At 26.2% G+C, this 27,563-nt stretch overlaps 1 protein-coding gene across 1 annotated transcript; it reads left to right on the top strand.

Annotated features, from left to right (window-relative positions):
• The first annotated feature begins 2,821 nt into the window (after positions 1–2,821).
• LOC111307249 (ras-related protein RABA5c-like) lies at positions 2,822–6,057 on the top strand. Its single transcript, XM_022905268.2, has 2 exons — positions 2,822–3,386; positions 5,410–6,057. Exons 1-2 carry the CDS (start codon positions 2,915–2,917, stop codon positions 5,727–5,729), a joined length of 792 nt encoding a protein of 263 aa, XP_022761003.1. The 5' UTR covers positions 2,822–2,914; the 3' UTR covers positions 5,730–6,057.
• The last annotated feature ends 21,506 nt before the right edge of the window (positions 6,058–27,563 follow it).

Raw genomic sequence — 27,563 nt, 5'->3', positions numbered from 1 at the left:
TCATGCAACAACTTTTTAAAATGTTAATGTTATTTTTTTTTTATTTTTTCTATATAATTATTGCTTTTAATTTTGTTTGCATCTTATTTGTGATGTCTAACTTATCAGTTTATGTAAATAAGGTCTTTTATAACTAGGATAATAATAACATAAAGAGTTAATGTTAATGGATTTTGAATTATAATGAAATATAAAATAAATTTTATGAATGTTAATTCAACTATTACTCATATTTTAAATAGGTTACTAAACTTTAATTTATTTCAAAAAAATCACTTAAATTTATTAAATATATTAAATTTAATTACCTTAACAAATTCCATCCATATAATGAATGAAAAGAATTTTTTTAATCCAAGCACTAAAATTTTCTTTCACTTTCTCGCCTCGTTTGCTCTCGAGTTGACAGTCTTCCAAACACATCTGTTCTCATCCATCGTCACATATATGCAGCCTCAGTTGAATTGACAAATATAATACTAGTATAATTAACTAAACTAGGTGAAAGTTTTAATTTGGGTCTGGTGCAGAACAACTCTTTGCCAAATTTTCATTATATTTGGATAGGCAATGCTATTTTATCAGGTATTTTCTATTTTTGTTTGGTAAGCCAGAATTTAGTAAGTTAGAGCATCGTATTTTCTGCTATTTGTTCAGGAAAGATGCCACGAATGATTTTGCAGATGTGGGCCACAGTAATTTTGCAAGGGAAACGATGGAAAAAAACATTGGTCAGAGGAACGAAAATTTTGAAAGAGAAAAAATAAAACAAAATGTTTAAAATATAATCTATATATATATATATATATTATAATAATATACATAAACAAATTTGTCGCATGAGCATCTATGTAGATAATTCTTTTAGATGACACATAAGTTTTTTTTTTTTTAAATAATAATAATTTCTTTTAATTACAAATTACATACATTTAAATTTATTCAAATATTAAAATTATTTAAATTATAATTAAAAATCAAATCAATTTAGAGATATATTTTTTAAAATAAAAAATATGAAATATGAATTTTATTTTGTAATAAATAATTTTAGTTGTTTACAATATAACTTTATTTAAAAAATTATTTAATTATCAAAATCTTTCAAACATGTTTAAAAATTAATAGATTAAATTTATAGAAATCTTTCAATAATCTTTTGTATCTTAATTTAAAAAATTATCTTTTTAAAAAATTTATGTAAGATATTAAAAATTCAAGTAACTTTATGTAAGATTTTAAAAAATTTAAAAATTTTCATTTTAAAATTTTAAATAATAAAATCATTAAAATAATTATATCTATTTGAACTCTAATTATCAATTTTATAGTTCAAATAAATGCAAAAAAAAATTAATATTTATTTATCACTTATTATATCCATTTTAAATTTTAAAAATTTAATTTAAAAATTATCTATTTAGTATTAATTGTCACTAAAGAATTTTCTACAAATTTAAAGCTATAAATGTAATGTAATTATACATCAATATTTTTATTTTTTCAATAATTTTTTTAAGGTATATTCTATTACTATTGCAATTTGTTTTTTTATAACTTTTTTCCAAAATATATTTTATTGTTATTACTATTTCATTTTTATGAAAAATAATATTTTTCAATTTATTTTTTCACATATTTTGCATAATAATTTAGCTAATATTACTAAAGTGAAAGTGTGTTAATACTTATTTTATTATTTAATTTATCATTTAATAATATATATTTATTTTTAATAAAAAAATAATTTATTTTTATTTGATATAATCTTACAAATATATGAATATTATTGTAAACAAAAATATCTAAAGAAAAGACATAATTTTTTTCTTGTTATTTTCATAAAGTTTTATTTTTTAATGATAAGTCACTATATATAAATTTTATATATACTATGAGTTTTAAAATTTTAAATATATTTTGAAAAGAATTTAATATACATGTATTTATATATATATATATTCATATTAAATAAATAAAATTATTTCGTGCATAGTATAATTTATAGTCTAATTTACTATAATTTATATGAATTTAAATTAGATGAAGTGAGAAAATATACGGCAGTCATCATTTGCTATTAAAGTTTGAAAAATATCTGTTAAAGTGATCATATTTGTTACGCTTAATAAATTTTAATGATATTTTAAGATAAATTAAATTTAATAATCTATTTAGGAGACGAGTGATAGTTTAATGATTATTCACTCATAGAATTTTTTTTAAAATATTTAATGTAATATTTAAATTTTAAAATTTTTTAATAGATATATAAATTATAAATTTATTAATTTATATTATATTTAAAGAATTATTTGTTCATTAAATATTATTATTTAAAATTAATCATGTTAAAAATAAAAATTATATTATTTATACTTCAAATAAGTTTGGTATATAAAATATCATTTACACTTTGCCAAGTAAATATGGAGGATTATCATATTCATACTTGGGTGAGTATAAGTAAAATTTTCCATTCTCAAATTACCTTGCCAAATGCCAACTATAAAAATAAAATAAAAATAAAATAAAATAAAAAAATCTTTGGGTCTATTAATAATAAGTGCCAATTTTCGTTATTAAAATGGGACCTCATTGACAGTAGATAAATCAGTTCGAATTTGATTATAATTCATTTTTTATTTAAAATTATTCAATTTGATCACTCTAATTAAAAATTAAAATTTTATCAACAAATCACGCTAAAAATTTAATGCTATGTCAATAAATCACTTTGATTTTATCATTAGAACGAAAAATTATTGTATATTCATTTAATAATTATATTAATATTTTAAAAGTTTAAACTATAATCTGATGAATACATGAAATTTAAAATTTTTATATACAATTTTTTTTCATAAATAATAGATCATCAAACTACTAAGGAAATAAATTATGAACCCACTTCATGCGCGGTAACGTCATTGCCAGCTTTGCTTCGGACAGAACTTCCGCCCCACATCCCATTGGCCTGTCTCTCTCATCCTTTTTCTTGTTTCTTAACACCAAAATCCGACCGCAAGAAACCAAAACCAAAGCCAAAGATATGTCGGACGAGGAAGAAGGAGGAGAAGAGTACCTTTTCAAGATAGTGATAATTGGAGACTCTGCAGTTGGCAAATCCAACATCCTTTCACGCTACGCTCGAAATGAATTCAACCCTCATTCCAAAGCCACCATAGGAGTTGAGTTTCAGACCCAAAGCATGGAAATCGATGGCAAAGAAGTTAAGGCTCAGATTTGGGACACCGCTGGTCAAGAAAGGTTTCGTGCTGTCACTTCTGCTTATTACAGAGGCGCTGTCGGTGCTCTTGTTGTTTATGATATTAGCAGGAGAACTACCTTCGATAGTGTCGGTCGCTGGCTTGATGAACTCAAGAGTAAGTTTGGTTATTGTTTTCTTTGCTGCTTTTGTAACTACCCTTTTCTTGGTTTTGGTTTCCTATCTGGGTTCTTTTATCTTGCTGGATTGAGTGAATTTATATGGATTTTAAAGAGGTTTTATGGTTTTGCCTTGGAATTGGAGGATTTGGTGGTTTATGAGAATTAGGGGATATCTTTTTGGTAATATTCACAGTTTAACTTCAATTGGATCATTTTTTTTTTTTGGTTGAGGGTAGTGGTGGATTGGATTTTAACATTTCCTTTTGGTGGATTTAGAACTAAAAAGGAGTGATACAAAAAGATCCATGGGAATTTTTAGTTGGTTGGTGGTTTTTTGGTCTTTTTTGTGTGCCTTTTTCAGGATTCTATCTTGATTTGTTTATTCGATCGATTATTGTGGGTTATAGTATTAGATCTGATGCTGTAATGATAGTAGCGTAAGGCTTAAGCTAGAAGAAAGCTGAAAACAGCAATAACAGGAGTTCCCTAGAAGAAAATAGCAAACAGTTGACAAGGACTGACTTTCTAGGCCTTTTTTACTTTCATGCCCCCTAGGGTGGATTTTATCTGTTAATGTAACATTTGTTCGTACATGATATTTGTTAACTTGCATGTTGCCAATTCTTACCTTGTGTTGCATATTGGTAGACAATGCACTTTTCCAGGCAGAGTTTTTACATGCGAATTTCCAATTTCCATAGATGTATAAGTGGTTTTCAGAAGATATACAACAACTTGTGATCTTGGATTTAGTCGTTCAACTCGTTTGACTGTTTATTGTTCTGGAGAGTGGAGACAATGTGATTATTAGGTTATTGTCATTTTCTCCTTTTCCCCCATTGTTTTCTGCTGATATTCATTTTTTTTTTCTTATAGAACATGAACCAAGGTTGTCAGAAATAGGATTTATCCTGAAATTGTTAGGATTATTGGACCACATCCTTTGCAGGACAATGCTTCCTATGTATAGTTGTTTCTAGGTTGGCATCTAGGACTTGTTCCAGCTAATGGATGCATGTAACTGATAGAGAGTGTCTTTTAGGTGGCCATAGGATGACAAAGATGTAGTAATACAAAAAAAGAACAGCCACAAGAATGGAAGCCTTCTCATTGCTTGGGGATGTTGGAAGGCGATGAAATATGTATAGTCTCAGGGCTCAAGTCTTTAGGTGCACTAGCAGATTTTTGTATTTCATATTCTAGCAATCCTTCATAACTGCGGAAGATTTATCTCTCATTCGTAGACTTAAGCTAACTTTGTTCAATCCTATTTGACATTAGGCTCTGATGTCTGTGATTTTACTATTTGAATAGACCATAGTATTAGACACACTTTTATCAGTGGACATGTGGTTACTTTGGAAGTGCGTGGCTTTTGGATGGTTTGGTTAAAAAGAGGGGGAGGACACTCCATTTTGTTGTACACTTCTTGTCTGTTTCGGTGTTCAATGCTTGTATTTGTGTTTCCAATTCGTAGCAGTCCTCTGATTGCCCCCGTGAATGGTAAAGGTGGACTTTGTCAACTTTTCAATATAGTGTTACTACACACTCGTACACCCCTATGCAGACAGGATTGTTGAGAAATATATATATTTGAAATGCAAATACTTATTTAGAAGTAGATAGGCAACTTGGAGAAAACTTTCCCTTTCTAATATTGAGACTAGCTACAAGAATATCTGGATAAAATATAAAGACTCTCAAAGCTAGCCTACTTATTTCATATCAGTTAGGTCTCTTTTATAGGAGATCCTGGAACTCAAATGATCCTAACGTCCAAAGGAATATCAATTTACTGTTGATCCACTGGTGCCTTTGATATTCTTCTTCCTTTTTCTATTTTCACCAAAACTATTTCTAAGTTTCAACCTGACATTTATTTACTTGGCCAAATCTATTTGCTTCTGAAGATTTACTGTGTTTGTAATTTCTGTCTGCCTTTATGCTTAACAGCGATATTTATATTTGCCTTAAAGTTCGGAGATGTCAGGGCTTGTGCTTACTAAAAACTTTGTGCAGCTCATTCTGATTCGACAGTAGCAAGGATGTTGGTTGGCAACAAATGTGACTTGGAAACTATTCGCGATGTGAGTGTTGAAGAAGGCAAAAGCCTTGCTGAAGCAGAAGGGTTGTTCTTCATGGAGACATCTGCTTTAGATTCAACAAATGTCAAGAAGGCTTTCGAGATTGTTATACAAGAAATATATAACAATGTCAGCAGGAAGGTCCTGAACTCAGATACTTACAAAGTTGAGTTAACCGTTAATCGGGTAGCCCTCACTAAAAATGAAACTGATGGATCGAAGCAATCCCAAAATTTTTCTTGCTGTTCCAGGTGATCTCGTTCATTCAGAAAGGGTACAAGTGGAGGCCTTCACATGGTTTGTTACTTCAATTTGGTTGGTTGATTTGTTTGTTTGCCCGTTTCTCAATGGATATGCCTTCAGGGATTCTTTTATTCGTGAATAATATCATAGTATATAGTTAAATTATTGTCTTATGGTTAAAGAAAATAATACCGAAAATTTTTTGTTTCTTGATACAAAGCTGTCCCTGCTGAAAGTGAAGCAGGCAGCCATCTTATTTCACATTATATTACTATTTGTTTTGAATTCAATATCTCGCTATCAGATTCATTATTTTCTAATAGCCATCAATAGTTTCTGACATCAGTGAACCAAGGCTTTGGTGGATAAGTCTTGATACTATGATTAATATTTCTTTGATAACTAGTTTCTGGAGGTTCTTGAGTTGTTATAACTAAACTGCAGATTTGTTTGTGCGTGATTGAGGAGACATGCCTGCTCTAAATAGAGAAAAAGACCTGCAAGTGCCGAGATTTGAATTCAAAACTTGTTAGATATCACTTATTAAGGGTGATTGCATAAATCAACTGGGTTTGTTAATATTCCTTTTTGCCTTCAAAACTTTTGGCTAAAAACTTTTAACATTGAATTGGCAGTGTTACTTCCATCCATAGTCATTGAAACAACCTTGCTTGGAGGATGGAGGTTGAGAGAAGGCAGTTCAGACTTTAGATGATACTATTAGTAGTTAATGCCTGTTAAATTGGTGATAAAATTTTTCTTTTTCTATGCCCATAATAAATCAATAAAGTTTAGAAATTTCAATGGAAGAGAATTTTTGTTTGTCTCATTTTGAGAAAAGTGCTATAGGGTATAGTTCTGTTTTCATTGGCTACAATTTGAATCCAATTCATATCAAAGTGTGAATATTAAAAATATTAAAAGTAATCTATTAAAATTTTTTTAAAATTTTTTTGAATTAATAATTTATATTTTTATAAATTTTATTTATTATTAAAATTAAGTATTTTTTTAAGTTAATAGTCATGATAAAATTAATTAATGTATTAATTAACTAAGATGGCTAAAATATTTTTGATTAATTTTTTTTATACAACAAATTGTAAATAAAAATAGAATTATTATTACCTTGGAAAATAATGTTAAACAATTTGCTAAAAAAATACTATCGGATTAGATAATAATGTGAAAGTCCATGGAATGCTCGCTTGCACAAATACTTTTACCTTTTACTCATTTTTTGTTAATATTAATTAACTTATATTATACATAGATCAAATCACAAAACAAAACTTTTGGACCTAATTTTATAAATGAAATAATAACACAAGAATAATTCAAGAGTTGTATTTGCTTTAAATTTCAACGATAAATAATAGTATTTTTCTCTTCTTCAAGTTGAATACCAAAAAAAAAAAAAAAGCTTACAGTTCAAAAAGGTTAAAATCAAGGTAAATTCAATGTTATAAATTATAACAAAGCCAATATTAATTGTTTCGATTTATATTCTTGCCGATTGATTGCATGCTTTAGCCTCCCTATTTTTTCGAGATATTGATGTCTTTTAAAGCGAGACAATTATATCATGCTTGTTTTTTGATTGTTATAAAAATAGTAAATTATAAAAAATAATAGAATAGATACATAAGGTTATAAACGAATCGAACATGAATGAATGAAAGAATGTTTGTATTTGTTCATTTATTTTTAAAGATATTTGTGTTCTATTCGTATTCGTTAAAAAAATTACTCTGTTCATTCATGTTCATTCATTTAAATAATAAATTATTCGTGTTTGATTCGTATTCGTTCAACTAAGTTAAACGTGCTCTTTCATATTCGTTATCATTAAATGAACATGCATATATAAATAAGCACATTCATAAATAATAAATAAATCATAACCAAATAAATTTTAAACGAATATAAATGAATCAAAATAAACATAAATGAACCTTAAAATAGGATTAAGGTAAAGAATAAAAATGTAATTTTATTAGTATTATTATAAATGAACAACAAACGAACAATAAATGAATAATGAACAAACAAGTTTTAAACGAATCATAAATAAATTTATTCGTAAACATAAATAAATAAACAAACAATTGTTCATGTTCAGTTCGTTTAATTAACGAATGTACCAATAGTGTTCAAAATCATTTGTTAAGTTTAATAAACAAATATAAACAGACAAAAACCAAACATGTTTACAAATGATTTGTCAAAAACTCTATTTGCTTACATCTTATTACATCTTATAGATACACATTTCTAGCCTAAAAATAAGCGACGAAATATAAGAATTTGCAAACAAATTGAGCTGATAATTTTTTTTTTTTATATAGTCAATCCAAATATTCAGCCTATTTGGTGAATTTTAAAAATTTTTATTTAACTTAAAATTATTAATAAAATGTTTTAATATTTTTAAATCTTTTCATTTTAGTTCAACCTCAATTAACATTAGTGTTATTTTCATTATTAAAATACATAATAAATTTTAATTTGAAAGTTATAATACTTACATGTTAAGATATGAATATGACATAATGTTCACTGAATTAATAAGTAATTATAATATATTTTCAAGGAAACTTATATTTGTTTGGTCGTGATTGATTCTCTTATTTGTTTGATTTTACTATTTTCAAATTATATTTTATATTTGCCACAAGTTTTTTTAATCATATATATTAACTTATTTAATAATTTAATAGTAACTTCTTGATTTATAATTAACTAAATGGCACATATGCACATATATGGGGATTAATAAAATTCACAAATAAAGCTTATAGAACCTTTAGATCTTTTACTTTGAAAATTATTTTAAAATAAATGAATATTTATGAGAATTAAAGCTAGCATTGAAACTTCACATTCAGGCTTTTTATTATAAATTATTATTAGTTCTCTTAATTTTGAGGAATATTTCCTATTCCCAAACTTGAATAATAACATTATTATTCAAAGTCATTCTACATGATTGCTACAATTATGCTTCTCATACACAAAAAAAGCTTGGTATTCATATTTTGTTAATTGTACATATTTAGTAATAAAACTTTGGTAAGGATAAAATTTGCTACTTTATGTTGTATTTTAATTTCTTGATTTTGGCTTAAGTGTAATTTTTTATATTTTAATCTTTAAAATTGTTTTAATTAAATTATTTAATTTTCATTTTATTTGAATCTTCTTTTGAAAAACAAGTAATATACAAAGTTTGGGAGCTTAAATGATTAACCAAATGGATTAGCATTAGTTTAAGAGTCACCTCTTGAAAAGTTATTATGGTTCATGATATATTTTTTTTTTATTTTTCACTTTAATTTATTATTTTACGTGTTTAGAATTTAGTTGAAACCAGCAAATTTTTACTTTAGGGTTCCGATCAACCTATACATGATTAATGTAAAAATAAAAATAATGTATGAGATATAAATTTTAAAAAGTTAAAAAATAAAAAAATTAACTGCATAATTAAATTTATAAAAAGATTGTACTAGTTAACTATATTTACATTTAATTTATTTTAATTATTTTTCTATTATTAATATGAAAATAAAATATTATATTGACATTCTTAATTATTTGACATTCTTAGTTGATTTCTAGAAAGGAAATAGTATATTTATTTGATTTTATAACCTAGGCATCCTTATAATAAGTTGAAATACAATAACTGATGTCATGTTTTTATTTGATTGAATGAGAAGAAAAGTTATTAATTTAAGAAAGTAAATTTTGTATAGTAGAATAATGTTTAATCAAACAAAGAATTAAAGAAAAACAAATTATTAATGGGGTAACTAAGGTGATTAACAAATTTATCGTATTAGTGTTTAAATATTTTAAAAAATACCTAAATAAAATCAATTATAATTTAATAAAAAAAATTGATAATTTAGTAATTAATTATTAAAAATTTAAAAATAAATTAATATAAATAAATTATAATCATCGATAACTTAATAATAAATCAATAATAATTTTTTTGTTCAAGAGAGGGCATAGCTTTTATAAGGGGAAAGGGGGAGAAAATTCTAATTGGAAACCAGGACTTTTAGATTCTCATAAAGCTTTCTTAGCCGCTAAACCAAAAGAAAAAGGGCAATTAAAAAATAATTTAATAATATATAATTGATAACTTAGTAATAATCAGTGACAACATAATAATAAATGCATAATAACTTAGTATTAAATCAATTATATCATAGCTATAAAAGCATAATAATAATATAGTATTAAATCAAGTATAATTAAATAAAAAATAAATAATAATTTAGTAGTTAATCATTGATAATTTAATAATAAGTAAATGATAACTTTATAGTAAATTAGTGAGTTTCAGTTTAATAGTAATCAAATGATAAATTTAGTAGTAAATTATAAATAATTTAATTGTAAATCAATGATAACTTGATAATAAATAATTTATAACTTAATAATTAATTATTAAAAATTTAAAAGTAAATCAGTATAACTTAATGGTAAATTATCGATAGCTTAATAGTAAATTATGAATAATTTAATAATAAATTAGTAATAATTTGGTAGTGAATTATGGATGATTTAATAGTAAATTAGTAAAAACTTTGTAATAAATAATTGAAAACTTAATACTAAATCAATGATAACATAGTTGTAAATACATAATAACATAATAGTAAATATTGATAATTTAATAGTAAATTATCGATAACTTAGTAGTAAATCATTGATAACTTAACTGTAAATCATTAATAATTTAATAGTAAATTAGTTAATCATTGATAAATTTGTAATAAATCATCATTAATTTAGTAATAAATTAGTGATAATTTTATAGTAAATCATTAATAACTTAATAATAAATCATTATTAATTTTTTAAAATCATCACTAATTTAGTCATAAATTATTCATAACTCAATAATAAATTGATGATAATTTAGTAATAAACTATTGATAATTTAAGGTTAAACCCTTGATAACTTAATAGTAAATAATTGATAATATATTAGTAAATTAATAATAATTTAGCTATCCATCAATAATAACCTTTTTTACTAAAATTAAAATTTTATTTTAAATTTTTTATCACGGTAACATTTTTTAGAAGTTTGATAACATTATAAAAGTTTGGTAACCTTTAATATAATTTTGTAACATTTGATACCATTTTGGAAACATATGATATAGTTTTGATACCTATTATTATAATTTTGGTAACCTTTTGATAGAACTTTGGGTAAATTTAGATAACTTTTGATGCCATTTTCATAACTTTTAATATAATTTGGGTACTTAGACGATAAAAGTTGTAGTAATTAAGAAAGAAAATATGGAGGAGTACAATAATGCATAAAGATATAAAAATTTTTATAGAATTGATCCTCATTGATGAACATGTAAAAATCTTTAACCTTTTTTTAGACTAATTTTGATATAATAATTGAATATTTTAGTATAATTTATAAATTCAATCTTAGTTATAAACTATATGAACAAAAATTTCAATTATGATATTTAATGAGATAATAACAAATTTTCAATTTTCTTTGACGAAAAACATATTAAATATCATATCATATGAATTTGTCAAATTTATTAAGGAGTATTTCAATGTTAACAAATAAATTAAGTTAATAATTATGTCTTACACCAACATTAAAAAGGTAAAAAACCTTAAGTTTGGAAAAAAAACATTGTTTGATTGTCAATCAAGTTATAATATAATAAATCAATTTTAATATTTTTAATAGTAATTAAATTAAAATAATCATCATAATATTAAATTGAATGTCTTTGTGTATAATATCTTATACAAATAAAAGCCAAAATTTTTGGCAAAAAAGGAAATTGTCCGATATGAATAGCCTATATCATTGACATGTGAACAATTTTAAAAATTACCACATGTCTTGCATTTATTTTTTTTATTTAATTGATTTAAATTAAAAAAATATTTCAAATAATTAATTATATTTCTTTCTTTTTAAAATTTCAATTTAATTACTTACCTTTTTACATTTATGTGACCTTTTATAATCTTTTATGATTAAGATTTTAACTTAAATTATATTAAATAACAATTTTTTCTTTCCATATTTGCCAAAAGGCTTTAATATAAATTCAAACTGTACAATCATGTTTGATTTTATGTCAAAATAAGTCATGTGATGAGATTATTCTTTGCAATTTATCATTATTGCCTTCCATAAGTAATTCTCCTTTTAATTCATGGTCAACTTTTCATATTCAACCTTCAAAAATTTTAATATTTTTATAATTAATTTGCTAACCAACCACAATTATAAATTGGATATTGATTTAGAGATCAATAAAGCTTTTAGGTTTGAGTTTGTATTGAAAATTTTTTACAACAATTTTTTGTTGATGTTTTCATTTGCATGTTCAAATGATCTTATAATTGTGTCTTTGCATGTATATATTTTTTTTTGTATAATGCAATATTTTATTTGCTTAATTTTTTTGGGATCCATGTATTACTTTTTAGTGACTTTTAGCAATTTGATTTATGTATTACTTTTTATATTATAAAATACAATATATTCTTCATATAAAAATCTATAGCAATTTGATTTTATATATAAGTGGTCTTAGCTAAAGTATATAGATAGTTGATGTTAAGAAATTATAGACTATTATAGAAGTCCAAAGGAGTAATTATTTATCTTGATTAGGAGTATGATGATTCTTGATAGTTAGATTTGATTCTTCATATACTTCATATATAAATCACTCCACTCATAAGGTTTTGAAATGGATTGAAGAGGATATTAAAAGAAGATTCTACAATTAAAAAATTACGAAAGACGCTGTCAGTTTGGCCTTTTTTTTGAACTTAAGGCATCAAGCAAAAAATATTTGATTGATTGTTTTCTTTAATAGTTTTTGTGTTACAAATGAAATGTTATATCTCATTTTTAATTTGATTGTCGTTTTCCTTTTCTTTTCTTTTTTTTTTTGTGAGCTCTAGTAGATTTGCAACATTATTTTTTGATTTAGAATGTTTTGTACTAATAACTTGGATAAATAATTAATTGGTTTTTTTTTTTTGCTATTGTAGTTGTTTACTAAATTTCATATAAGATCTCTTTTCATTTTTAGTTAATATTAAGTTTATATTTTACACGAGCATGTTTGGAGATGATGTGAATAAGTTTTAAATATATCCTTTTTTTTCTATTCATTATTACAAAATCAAAATACAAACATATTTTTGTTTAATTAATTATTATAAAAAATAAAATACAAATAATATTATAACTAATTAAAAAGTATTTTGTTATGATATTTTAAGTATAATGTTATTTCATTTTATGAATTTGTTAATAGTATATTTTTAAATCTACTACCATAGCTTTTAATTAATTTTTTTTATTTTTTTAATTGAATTTTATTTTAGATAACAACAATTTTTATATTATGTAATTATATCGTATTGTCATTGTAATCATCTTTCTAGAATTAAAAAATGTAGTTACAGATGTGAGTGAAATATAAGAATATACATTCACACTAAAATCGCATTTTTTTAATTTTTCTACTCAAATCAATACACATAATTTTATAACCCAAAATATATAATTTGAACTCTTTAACATTATTTATTTTTAGTTTTGTTAATTTCATAGTTATTCTAATTTTTATATTTTAGTACATACAATTGTACAAAAATCTACTATCAAATGCAAATTGGTGTCAAAACATTCATTTTTTGACTGAATTAATTATATTAATTTTTTAAATATCTATTTATCTTTTTTTATTATTTATTTTTTAAAAATATTAAATGTATAGTTGAAATCAATTTATCCTAAAATCATGGTAATTGACCAAAAATATCACTCTTATCTTTTTAAATATTACACCCTTTCCAAACCAATTTTAAAATTTTGATTTAATTCAAAAATATTTTTCCCTTTCCAATCATTTCTTATTAAATATTATGATTCAATTTTTTTATTATTTTGTCCATTACTTAGACTATAAAATGTTAGGTTTATGAGTTGACTCAAAGTATATTTTTAGTAAGTTTTATAATTTTTACTAGATCAATCAAAAGTTTTTATTATCATTTTGTTGTTTGTATTCTGTTTCTTTTTTTTTTTTTTGTTATTTCATATCAATTTATTAGCTTTTTCCACCAAATAGTTATATAATATGATTTATTAGCTTATATGAATCGACTTAATTTTTTACATTCTATCCACTAATTTATTTGCTTTTTTTCTAATGTAGACACTTAATTTGGTCCAAGCCCGAATCAATTGGATCCGATCCAAATTGATTGATCCACTTTGTTTTTTTTTATTATTTTTGTATTTTATATTTTATATTTTATTTTATATTATATTTTTTCTTTATCTTTTATGTATTTATTATTTACTTATTTATTATTACTATTTATTAATATATATATATATCTTTATTTTTTTCTTCTTTTCTTTTTCTTTCTTTTCTGTTAATATTCATATATATATTTTTATTTATCTAGTTATATATTTATTATTATTTATCTATTATTATTGTTAATTTATATGTTAATTTTTTGGTTTATCTGATTATTTTTATTTAATTATATATTAATATTTTTTATTTTTTTGATTTTTTTTCAGTTGAAGATTGGATTGATTTTGGAGGAATCCCACTATGAATTAGGATTCAATTAGAGTCCATATTGGATTCAATGATTGGATCCCAATCCAAAGAGGAGTTGGCATTGATCAGAAACTCTTCTAATCAATCCTTATAAAAGGACCCACGGATCAAAGGAAAAAGAGACAGAAAAAAAGTTACTGACTGAGAGAAAAGACAGATACAAAGAAGATTTAAAAGCTAAAAAGGTTTTGGTGCATTTAGAACAGCTCTAGGAATCGGTAGGAATTTTTAGAGAATTTTTGCGAATTTTTTTCTAAAAATTTCTGAAAAATTTTCAAATTTCGGTTGAATTTTTCAATGAAGGTTGAATTTTTCGACGACTATTCCAACCAAGTTTGAAGTTTTCGGCCAACTTTTCAATTTTTGGCAACCATTTTCAAAAATCGATCAGTTTTTCGACGAACTTTCACGAAAAAACTAAATTTCGACGAAAATTTTTAGAATCCGACGGCCATTCAATCGGAGTTCTTCAGATTTTTAGAGAGAAGGAAGAGAAGAGAAAGGAAGAGAGAGAGAGAAAAAAAGGGTTCTGCTGAAAAAATGAAAGAATCAACCTTATATACCATTCCAAAACGACGTCATTTTTACGTTAAGTAACCCAGAGGATCTGTCCGTTTTACCAAAATTCGACCCGACCCGAGCACCGACCCACTTTTGACCCGTGTCTCAAGCCGTTAGTCGAGCCGAGCCGACACCCTTGAGCCGCATCTTCGAGCAATTTTTTCTTCTTCAAGCCTAACCGGGCCGAGCCGTTTCTAGGTTTTTTTTTTCGTTTATTTATTTATTATTATTATTATATCAGAATTGTTTAACATTTTTATTTTTATTTATTTTCATTTTTATTTTATTTATTTCATTTTATTATTTTATTTTTTTAAATAAAATTCAAAAAAATTATTTTTGAGAAAAAGTTGAAAGTATCAGTTTTCCTTGAAAATAAGCTTTCAAAAAAAATATATTTTTTTGAGGAAAAGTTGAAAGTATCAATTTTTATTGAAAATAAGCTTTCAAAAAAAAATATATTTTTGAGAAAAGTTGAAAGTATCAATTTTCCTTAAAAATAAATTTTTAAAAAAGGTTTTTTTTTAGGAAAAGTTGAAATTATCAATTTTCCTTGTACAAAAGCAATCATCTTTCTTTTTTTTTATTTCTTTTGAATTTTTTTTAATGTTAAATAATCCGACGATGGAGTCTCTGCAAGTGAAACAGTAATTTTCTTGCATGCTCTTGAGGTGAAGGGATTTTCTCAATTTTTTGCTAAAAGTATTAGAGTTAATTGAGAACAATTTCCAACAACTAATTACTTGGTAAATTTTTAAAGCTTATTGGATAACACAAAATTAAGCTGGTACCATCTTTTGATAGGCGTTGCGAGGGTACTATAACCTTTTTCACATATAATCGAAGTCCCGAACCCTGTTCTGGTTAGTAGACCCGAACCTATTCTTTTAGGGACCCTTAAACTTAGGTGTTCCCTGAAAGGATAGATTTCTTAGGTGGCTAATCGCACTTAGATAAAAAAAGATTGGTGGTGACTTCTTAAGTCAATGTCTAGCGATAGATCTCCGGATCTAGACGTTATGACATCTAATATTATATATATGTGAAAATTTGTATAACACTTAAAAAAAATTATAATGCTGTCATGACATATAGATCCATAAATCTATAACTAAATTTAACAAATTAAGGAGTCGCCATTAATCTTTTTTACTATATGTGATTGGCCACCTAAAGAATTTATCCTTTTAAGAAGTTCCTAAGCTTGACTAAGGGTCCTTAAAAGAATAGGTTTAGGTTTACAAACCATAATGGGGTTCGAGAGTTTGGTTACATGTGAAAAATGTTATAACACCCCCATATGCTTATCCAAAGGATGGTACTATATTATTTTAAATTCATCCTAAGGTCTTGGTTTTAATGGTTTTAAAATTTAATGTTAACATATTAGAAATAATTCTTAAGATTCTCCATAAATCTGATAAAATTCTTAAAAATATTTTCTCACCTCAAGAGTATTCAAGAATTTTATTTGTTTTCTTAAAGAGGCTTCGTTGTTGAATTTTTTATCAAAAATATATCTAATTATTTCACCATTTGAGCCAAATTAAAAATATTTTCTCTTTTTGAATTTTCAAAATTGTCACCATTTGGGCCTATTTAAAAAATTTTATTATTATTATTTTTTTTGGGAAAGAAATAATATGACAATTATTTTTATTCAAATTTCATTTAAATTCTTCCACTATTGGGACAAATTTAAAAAAAATTTCTTACCTAGATATTTTTTAGAAATTTACCATTTGAAATTTCAAAAAATCTCATCCTAAGATAATTATCAAATATTTTCAATCCAAATTTTTATTTTTTTATATTTTTTGTTTGAAAATAAATATTAATTATTGTTATTGAAACTTTATCTAAATTATTTCACTATTTGGGATAAATTTAGACAAAATTTCTCACCTAAGAATTTTATAAAAATTTACCATTTGAAATTTTTATAAATTTCATCATTGGATAATTAACATTTATTTCCAAAATTTATTTTATTTTTTTACCTTTTTTATTTTTATTTTTTTAAAATTTAATCATACAAAAATACTTAAAAAATGAATAAATAAAGTGAAAAAAAATACCCAAAACAGGAGGTGCTTCGGCTCTAATGGTTACAGCACGGTTCGGTTGCAAGAAGAAAGGCTGAAATGGCTTAAAAAATTGCTTTGCTTGGCTCAACTTAAGACAAAGACTGAAAAAAGTTATCAAAATTTGAGAATTTTTTAGATTTTTTCCAAAAAAAAAAATTTTAAAACCTTAAAAAATCTTCGAAAATTTTTTTTGACTGCTTTTTCTGATTTCTACCTATCTCTCTAATTTTTTTTTTGTCTTTGTATGATCTGTGTGGGCATGTATTTATAGAGTTTTGAATCTAAGAACTCCAATCCAAAAAAGAATCCCAATTTCCTTTGAATTTCAACCTTAAACCCAACTCCAACTTTACAAACCAGTTCCAACAATTTCACACAAACTCAACTACCTATTTTTTCATTTCTATTTTTTATTTTTTATTAGCAAAAATCACAAGTAGACCGCCAAAAAAATTGGGGTATTCATAGCTATCCTTTTTTGCACGTTTTTTGTGAAACAAAAATTGTACAAAGACGTAAACAACCCAATCAACTCAACATTTTTTTCTCTTTTTTTTGTTTTTTTGTTTTTTTGTGATAACCAGACATTGTAATTGACTGAATGACATAAGGCTCCTCTAAGTAAAAGCTCATAACTTTTTAAAAAATAAATACGGCTCCTCTAAACAGAGGCTTAACGACTTTTGAAAAATAAATTCTCCTCTAAACAGAGGCACCACAACTTTGAAAGTTAAATTGCTCCTCTAAACAGAGGCACCATAACTTTGAAAAATAAAATGCTCCTCTAAATAGAGGCACCACAACTTTGAAAAATAAATTGCTCCTCTAAACAAAGTCACCACAACTTTGAAAAATAAAGTGTTCTTCCAAACGGAGGCACCACAATTTTGAAAAATAAAATGTTCCTCGACAATCATGTCTAGAGAAATCATAGATCAGATCTAATAAAATTTATAATGGAAACTCAAAGATTCACAATTTGAGTTTGAAATTCAAAGGTTCAGCTTCACAAGAAGTTACTGAAATTTGATTTCCAAAATTTTAGTTTCACAAGAATTCAAATTTTCAATATTCGCATTTGTAAATTGCAAAATTCATGTCCAACATTTAAAGATTCTCATTTGAATTTTGGAGATTCACATCCAAAAGTTCAAAGTTTCTCAATCGAGTCCAAAGGCTCACATTTGACAAATCTTAGGGTTTCACACCTCAAATATTCTCATTTGAAATTCAAAGATTCTTATTTGAGTTTGAAGATTCGCATTCGACAAATTTTAGATTTCACACCTTAAAGATTCTCATTTGAAATTCAAAGATTCTCATTTGAGTTTGAAGATTCACATCTGTCGTAACGATTTTGGGATCGCCAGACGTAAAAAGTTTTAAAATCAAGAGAAATAAAAGGGGAGTCACCACCAATCTTTGTTAGGGTGTGATTGGTCATCCAAAAGTTTATCTTTTTAACAAAATAAAAATGAGTTAAAGTTTATCAAAAAGATAAATTTTAGTTTATGAAAAATCATGTTAGGCTCGGGAGTCGGTTACCTGTGGGAAAAGATTAGCACCACCACAACGTCCATAAATTGGTACCATTTAATTATGCGTTATTTTCAGTGTTGGATAAAAATGGTTTTGACTTGAAATTTAATAGTAATTTCTTTCATTTGGAAAAATAAAATTTTGCTAAAGCTCTTTATTTAAGAATATCGAGAAAATATTGAAGTTAAAGAATTATTTTAAAATTCTCCAACATCTAGGCAGAATTTAAAATAACTATTTTCGTTTGAGATTTAATACGATAATCCTTAAAATAAAATAACAATCTTTATAGAAGATAAATGTTAGTAACTCTCCAACATCTAGGTAGAGTACCAAGAATTATTTCCTTCAGAATGTTATTTTTATTTTATTTTATAATATCATAATTTTTTTTAAAAGTATTATTCTTTTTTTATTATAAAATATTTTATCATTAAATAGTAAATAAAAATTAAAGAGAGAATAATACATATAATTATCGATGATAATACGCTAACATATGTATGCTAATGAATGTCATGTAAAAAGAAATGCTATTTAAAAGTTGGGTTCTTAAGTGTAATGAGACCACCCTGACTCTCCAACATCTAGGCAGAGCTTAGGTGCGACTATTTATATTTAAGATCTCAATTTACTGTTATATTTTTTATTTATTAATCTTATTATTAAAGCGAGTTACGAAATCATGTGAAAAGACTTAACGAAGTAAACTATCCTAAATACCCCATCATCTAGGTGGCATTCAAGAACAAATTAATGAGATTTTCACACGTGTCCTTAAGATTTTTAGAAGGTTCGGAGTAAGGGCTTGAATAGAGGTTTTGAAGGTTTGGTTTTAAGGTTTAGAGGTTTTTAAGGCTTAAATTTTAGGATATGGAAGGTTTAGGGTTTTGATTTTAGAGTTTGAAGATTTTAGAGTTTCAGTTTTAAAATTTGAGGTTTGGGGTTTTGATTTAAGGGTTTTGATTTTAGGGATTTGGATTTAAGAGTTTAAAGGTTTGAGATTTCGGATTTTGGGGGGTTTTGGATTTTAGGAGTTTTAGAAACCTAGGATTTTGAAAATTAAGAATTAGTGTTTAAGGTTTCGTTTTTAAGAAAATACGAACATCTCTAAAAATTCCCAACATCTAGGCAAATTTTTTAAGCAAGTTCAATTTTAATGATTTTTGAAAATTAATTAAAAATTTCTTATATATTTCTTTTTATGAAAATTTATTAAAAATAATTTTTCAACATCTAGACGGAATTATTTTTAGGAAAATATTTTTATTCCCTCCAACATCTAGGCAAGAAAAATAATAAAAATTATTATCATTTTTTGAGCATTTTTAATATATATTTTTAATTATTATCTTACTTGTTTTTATTTTTATTATTATTAAAATAATAAAAAATTATCCTAACAAATTTAAGAATTTATCATGCATCAATATAAAAAAATACTTAAAATAACAAAAATAATAATATAAAAAATTAGAAAATTAAAAAAAAAAATTTTTTTACCTGAACCGGACCGGTCAACAACTGGTTCGGCCGGATTGAAAAGGGATTTGTTTGACTTGCGATTCGGTTGAGCCGGTTAAGGAATGGTTTAGACCGGTCTAGAGAATGGTTTGGTCTAGCTCAATTGGACCGGTCAGCAGCTGTGGAAAAAGAACGAGTCAACGGGTCGGGTTGCACAGATCTCGGGTCGGATCCGAGTCAACGCACGAATCCTCCTTGGCCTAAACGACATCGTTTTGGGCGATAACTTTCTATATAAAACAATTTTTTTTTTGTTCAGCTCATTTTCTTTATGTTTCAGAGAAAAAAAAATGGGAAAGAGCTTTGGGGAAGAGCTCCGAGCTTTCGCCTTTCAATCGTCGGAACGTCGCATCGACCGTCATCTGGTTCACTGTCGGTAATGGTCGTCGGTGGTCGAAAACTTTAAAACTGACCAGGAGATTTCATTCAACCTTCTGAGCTCAGATCTGGTGCTCATTTCATTGAAAACGACCTTGATTCACGTAGATCAGGTTTTGAAGTTTTTAGTATTCTTTTCTTTTTTTTTTTTTTTTTAAAAAGATACTGATGATTTTTTTTCTTGTTTACAGGACTTTCTGGCACTGAGGTTTCTCCCTACGAGGAAGACTGTTTGTTTTTATTTTTTTTGTTTCTGTTGGGTGAGGGGTTTCTGGTGGGCGAGGGGTTGATTGGGGTTACAAATAGCAATGTGTCTATATGGGCTTCTTTTGTGGTCGTTATTGGTTTAAGTGCTTCCAAAGAGACTGAAAAGAAGGTGATTTGGTGCTTTATAGGGCTGGGATGGTGGTAGCAGGTTGAACGTATGCTTGGTAAAGTATAGGTGGTGGTTCTAGGCAGTCAGAGTATAGTAGGGATAAAAGTATGGTGCTGGTAGTAGGGTAGGTGGTCAATGGTGCCGTGCAATGCACCACTGCCAACCCAGACCCTTTTTTTATTTTTTTGTATTTTATATTTTATATTATTATTATATTTTTTTTAATAATTAAAATTTAATACATTTTTAATTTTAATTAAACCAATATTATTTTTAATAAACAAGAACTGAAAATAGTAGACCCAGACAAAATCGATCTCTACAACATCCAAAAAGTTTAAAGCTTTTTGTTCAAATTTTAGAAATTCACATCCAAAAGTTCAAAGCTTCTCATCTAAATTCAAAGGTTCCCATTAAAAGTTTCAAATCTAAAGTTTCAAAAGTTCTTATTTGAGAACTCAAAGATTTTCAATTTCTTTTTCAAGTGACTCAAAATTGTGCATACAATGAATGTCATGATCAATAATGCAAATATTTTCTCAATGATGCAAATGCAACAATCTAGATTCTCACAATGCCATATTCTTAACTATGATTTAAATGTTTATTGCATAATGCAAATGCATAGCCAAACCAAAGTTTCCAATATTCCCTAATTTATGTGCATGACTATTTAAATGATGATGCAAATGTAATGCATGTAATGCGGATGTCAATATCATAAAATTCTAATTAAATGTGGTAACGTAGTTTTCAAGACCCCACCATCTCCCATCTTTCTTTTTCAACTTTTTAGCACTAACCATTTAGAACAAGTTTCATATATTGATAATTGATCGTAATTCATAGGCTTTTCAGCACTAGCAATTCTAGAACAAATTTCATTCATTGCCCCGTATCATAACTTACAGTTTTCTCAGTATTTGTCATTCCAGAATGAATTTTGTACTTTAATCCACATTATATCCATTTCTTGATTACCATTAATAGGCTTCTCAATACTAGCCATTCCAAAATGGATTTCATTCACTAATCTCCATCATTCACCTCTCACAAATTATGTTGACCAATCCATCACTTGGTCATGCCATATGTCCTTTCAAATCATCTTTTCAAGTTTTTACTCTCTTTTTTACCCCTTATCATTCTGGATTTCTTTTTAAAAAAATGCAAGAATCTTTTAAGCACATATTCATTCATTCATTCATTATCCTTTTAATTTTTGATAATTATAATGTAATTAGACATTTTCTCGATTTATTTTGGGATGCAACAATAAAAGAGTACAAGGTGAATTAAGGAAAAGGTAATTAATAAATAATGAATTCGGTATAAAAATAATTAGGCAAAAGAGAAAATTCAAAGCATGTCCTTATGAATGGTATTGAACAAATAGAGTAATAATATCCAAGTAATGAATACTCAAACAATTCTAAACATTAATCAAAAATTCTTTTTCAAAAACTCATTCCATTGACTTTCAAAGTCATTTTAAACTCATTGAACTTTGTTTTGAGCTTTGGGAGATCTTCAGATGTCTTTGATCTTTCATCCATATGAACTGTCTATTCAATTCTCAGCTTTAATTTTTCTACTCAAATTACCCTTTCGGGTTTTCAATTTGATTCTTCATTTTCTCTCGTTTTTATCTTTTTTCTATTCTTTCATTTTTTTCTCTTTTTTTTTCTTTTTCATCTTCTCAAATCCATTAGTGGTATCTCTCATACTTCAATCTCTAAAGCAATATAGCATAATTTTATTGTTCCATCACACATGCCTTAGTCCAACATATGATCATTCAATTTGAGCATTCACACTTATCCAAATAAATTTTTAAAGGTTGTAATGTAGGTCATGGTGAAGGGTCATAAAAGAAATGGATAAAATAGGCTCAAAACATGTATTTAAAGGGTTCAAAATCAAAAGATCATTTCTCATCATTCGAAACAACTTGACATTTTAACCCATTCCACACATTTCCCTACTTTTTCCTTTTTTCATCTCATTTCTCACAAAAGTATTCTTATTACTTTGCCCTAACTTGTTTGTGGCATTTTTTTTTCTCTTTTTCTTTTATTTTGCTTTTCTTTCTCTCTTCGAGACCTTTTATGATCTTTTACCTCTTTTTTTTTTTAAAGTATGCCCTTCAAGGTGGAGGGTGATTCTTGGTCAGGGTTCTTTATAAAAAGAAATCATAATAGGCTAAAAGGGGTAGCAATGAATAATTTTAAATAGTAAAAGAAATATGATCATTTTTCATCTCAAATGTGAATACTTTCCTTGAACTTCATCTATTGAACAAAAATAAGCTCATGGATCTTTACACGTTTTTAAGACATATCTATTTCACATCTGTTAGTAGCTAGCTTCTTTTGCTCAAATAGTCTTTTCATATCAATGTGAATAAGTTCTCAAAATTAAATTTCAGAATTATTGTTATCATTGTCTAAATATTCATCATCTGAAATTTAAGAATGGGAATGAAAAGTTATAAAAAGTGACAAAGCATGGAATAATGGTTGAATAAAAGAGAAAATATTATGAAATGCATTATCCTTGCTTTTTATTAAAATGATAACAAATGAAATCCTATTGCATAAAAAAAATCTTAGAATGACAAGAAACTTCAAACCAGCCTTAACATCTTTTTTTCAAAATTGTGCCTCTGTGCTATTAGGCGAAGGATCTTGACATCTTGCCCCTGATTCACTGTAACTTTCCAAGCCTTTTCAGATTAATGTGTTCTTGATTCTCACTTAAAGCATTGATATTATGATTAGGCAATGGATTACCACTAACATTAGGTGTTGTTGCTCCTTCTTAATCAAAACTTATCATTTCATTATTGATCAATCATTGCAGCTTATGATTTAGAGCAGTTCAATTTTTAATGGAATGGCCAGTAATTCCATAGTGATAGTCATAATGAGCTATAGGATCATACCACTTGAGATAAAATAGCTTGAACAGCTCCACACGGCTAAGGCAATCAAGTTATTGTTATAGAGCTCTCGATATAACTCTGTACAAGTTATGAAGATTGGATCAAATACGAGTTTTTCTTGAGTAATTTGTTACTTTTGTGAACCACTTGTTGGGCTAACAAGATGAATTTAAAGTCTTGTGATAGGTTGAATGTTAAGGCTATATGTGAGAGCTTAGAGGCTAAAAATAGGCTGGTATGTGGATAAGTAAAATGGTTATGGTGTGGGCTAGTGTGGGTAACATGAGGTATTATTTACAACAAGATAGTATGGAGAGTAACCTTGTGGATAGGGTTGATATCCCTTGAACTGTCTGTCAAAACTCACAACTTAAGCTTTAATCTTTTTTTTTTTTTAATGTCTTATTAGTTTTTTCTCCTTTTAACTTATCATTTTTAATAGCATTTTTAATGATTTTACCTTAGATCACCATATCAATAAAATTTTTTATTGTATTCTCTATCATTTTTTCATAATAGAAAGGTTTTAGAGTCCTGACGAATAACACTGTGATCTCTTTCTCAGTCAGAGGAGGCTGCACCTAAGAAATAATATCCCTCCACTTTTGGGCATATTCTTTAATGACTTAGTCACCTTCTTTTTCATATTCTATAAAGAAAGATGATTAGGGGCCAAGTCTATGATATATTAGTACTGATTAATGAAGCCATGAGTCATATCACTCCAAGATCGAATACGAGTCTTATCCAACTAGACATACCATCTAAAGTAGAGCCTGTAAGGCTATCTTGGAATATATACATTAATAGCTTCTTATTATTAGCATGGACAATTATTTTTTGATAGTACATGGTAATATGAGTCTTCGAACACTTCATACTATCATATTTCTCAAACTCTAGTATCTTAAACTTTAAAGAAATAATCACATTTGGGACTAAACAGAGCCCAGCAGTATCCACTAAACCATAAAAACCAATGCCCTCTATGACCCGTAATTTTTCCTCTAACAAGTTCATCTTCTATTCAGCTTTTAAGGCTTTTAAAGTCTTTTTCTCTTTGGACCTCAATTTCTCCTTATCTTCTAGATCATCCAAGTTAGGAATTGGTATTGGTTCTACTGCTTTTTCAATAAAGATAGGATTTACATAACCTGATATTGCCCTGGGTTTGAAGTTGATAGCATTTCAGGGTATGTATACCCTATAGGATAGGTGAACTATTGTGGTGGTGGTGGATCTTATGTGGACTGGGCTTGCTGTGACGTAAAACTATGAGGGTACAATGGGTCATCCACCTCTTGTGATTGATAGTCTTGTTGGCTAGTACTTTTTTTTATATTATTCCCCTTGTTTAACTTATTCAAAGCCTCCAAAATCTTATTCAACTCTCATTTTAACTTTTTTTAGGTTTTTTCTATCCTCTCAAAATGATTGAATTTTTTTTGTTTCATCTGTCTGGCTCGAGCCATTGTGTTATATTGGTGAGTTGATTATGTGAGATTCTTGGTTGGTAGAGCTATCCATGAACCTTGAATACCATAATTATAATTAGAAATTATATGTTTTATGCATGATATGTTGATGCTTGAATGAAATGTACATTTTCATGGATGAAATCTAATATGAAAATGATGCACAATGTTACATATGATAATGATGCATGACATGCAAATGCAAGCACTAATTGAAATGATGCAAAAGCACAAAGTCAAACATATAAGATGGTTAGATAATCAATATATCACACAAAATATTTCCTCTTATGTCCTAATTTTGGGTTAGGTCTATCAATGGGTAGAAAGGGTTTTATCTTAGGACCGACTTCTTAAGTGTGAACTATATGCAAGGTTAAGTGATGTTAACCACTAAAGGTTCCTAACTTGTTCCTTACATCATAGTTCATCATAGACTAGTAAAGTATTCCAATCCTCATCCATCACAAGCTATCAACGAAAAGAATTCAATTTGAGTGAGAGTATTTTGCTAGCCATTATAGAGATTATCATATCACGAGAGCGTAGGTACTTTACTCTTTTCTAAAAAAAAAGACAGAACCCGAGTATAGAGCTCATATAATGCAAATGTATATGATAGTGTGTGTGAAGGAACATATAGGTTTCATGCCCCAAAAAATCAAATAAAAGTAAAAACAGAAAAAACGTTAGTAAATAAATAATTACAATTTAAAACTATTAGATCAAAGGATAGGATAAATTTAAGAGCTATGGCCTGACTCTCTATAGCAACCCCAGCGGAGTTGTCAAACTGTCATAATATATAGATCCTTAAATCTATAGCTAGATTTAACAAATTAAGGAGTTGTCACCAATCTTTTTTACTATGTGTGATTGATCACCTAAAGAATCTATCCTTTTAAGGAATTTTTAAGCTTGACTAAGGGTCTTTAAAAGAATAAGTTTGGATCTACAAACCAGAACAGGGTTCGAGAGTTCGGTTACATGTGGGGAAGGTTATAGCACCCTGACATGCCCATCCAAAGGATGGTATCATATTATTTTAAATTCATCATAGGGTCTTGGTTCTAATGATTTTAAAATTTAATGTTAAAATATTAGAAATAATTCTTAAGATTCTCCATAAATCTGGTATAATTCTTAAAAATATTTTCTCACCTCAAGAGTATTTAAGAATCACATTTGTTTTCTTCAAGAGGTTCAGTCATCAGAAAAATATTTATTTATTTTTTACCAAAAATATATTTAATTATTTCATCATTTGGGCCAAATTAGAAATATTTTTTCTTTTTGAATTATTAAATTTTCTACTATTTGGGCATATTTAGAAATTCTTTTTATTATTATTATTTTTTGGAAAGAAAATAATAAAACAATTATTTTTATTGAAATTTCATTTAAATTCTTTTACCATTTAGGACAAATTTAAAGAAAATTTCTCACCTAGAGATTTTTTAGAAATTTACCATTTGAAATTTCTAATAATTTCATCCTGAGATAATTATCAAATAGTTTTAACCCAAATTTTTTTTATATTTTTTGTTTGAAAATAAATGTTAATTATTGTTATTGAAACTTTATCTAAATTATTCCACAATTTGAGATAAATTTAAACAAAATTTCTCATCTAAGAATTTTCTCTTTTTGAATTGTTAAATTTTCTACCATTTGGGCCTATTTAGAAATTCTTGTTATCATTATTTTTTTGAAAAGAAAATAATATAACAATTATTTTTATTGAAATTTCATTTAAATTCTTCCACCATTTGGAACAAATTTAAAGAAAATTTCTCACCTAGAGATTTTTTAAAAATTTACCATTTGAAATTTCTAAAAATTTTATCTTGAGATAATTATCAAATATTTTCAACCCAAATTTTTACTTTTTTATTTTTTATATTTTTTTGTTTGAAAATAAATATTAATTATTGTTATTAAAACTTTATCTAAATTATTCCACCATTTGGGATAAATTTAGACAAAATTTCTCACCTAGAAATTTTATAGAAATTTATCATTTGAAATTTTTATAAATTCCATCATTGGATAATTAATATTTATTCCCAAAATTTATTTTAGTTTTTTACCTTTTTATTTTTATTTTTCTAAAATTTAATCATGCAAAAATACTCAAAAAAATAAATAAATAAAGTGAAAAAAAAAACCTAAAATAGGATGTGCCTCTACTTTAATGGCTATAGTGCGACTCAGTTGTAAGAAGAAAAGTTGGAATGGCTTAAAAAGTGGCTTCGCTTAACTCAACTTGAGACAAAGACTGAAAATAGTT

This window comes from Durio zibethinus, chromosome 22 (genome assembly GCF_047325235.1).
Source record: "Durio zibethinus cultivar Kanyao isolate XHJ-2024 chromosome 22, ASM4732523v1, whole genome shotgun sequence".
Taxonomy (NCBI): Eukaryota; Viridiplantae; Streptophyta; class Magnoliopsida; order Malvales; family Malvaceae; genus Durio; species Durio zibethinus.
The sequence above is the reverse complement of the archived record's forward strand: the minus strand, read 5'-3'. Positions and strand labels throughout refer to the sequence as shown.

Bases quoted from the DNA above. Each gene is read 5' to 3' on its own strand.
- LOC111307249 (XM_022905268.2), top strand. From the start codon at position 2,915: ATGCGCGGTAACGTCATTGCCAGCTTTGCTTCGGACAGAACTTCCGCC. The intron at 3,387-5,409 runs GTAAGTTTGGTT...AACTTTGTGCAG, and splicing joins CTGGCTTGATGAACTCAAGA to CTCATTCTGATTCGACAGTA.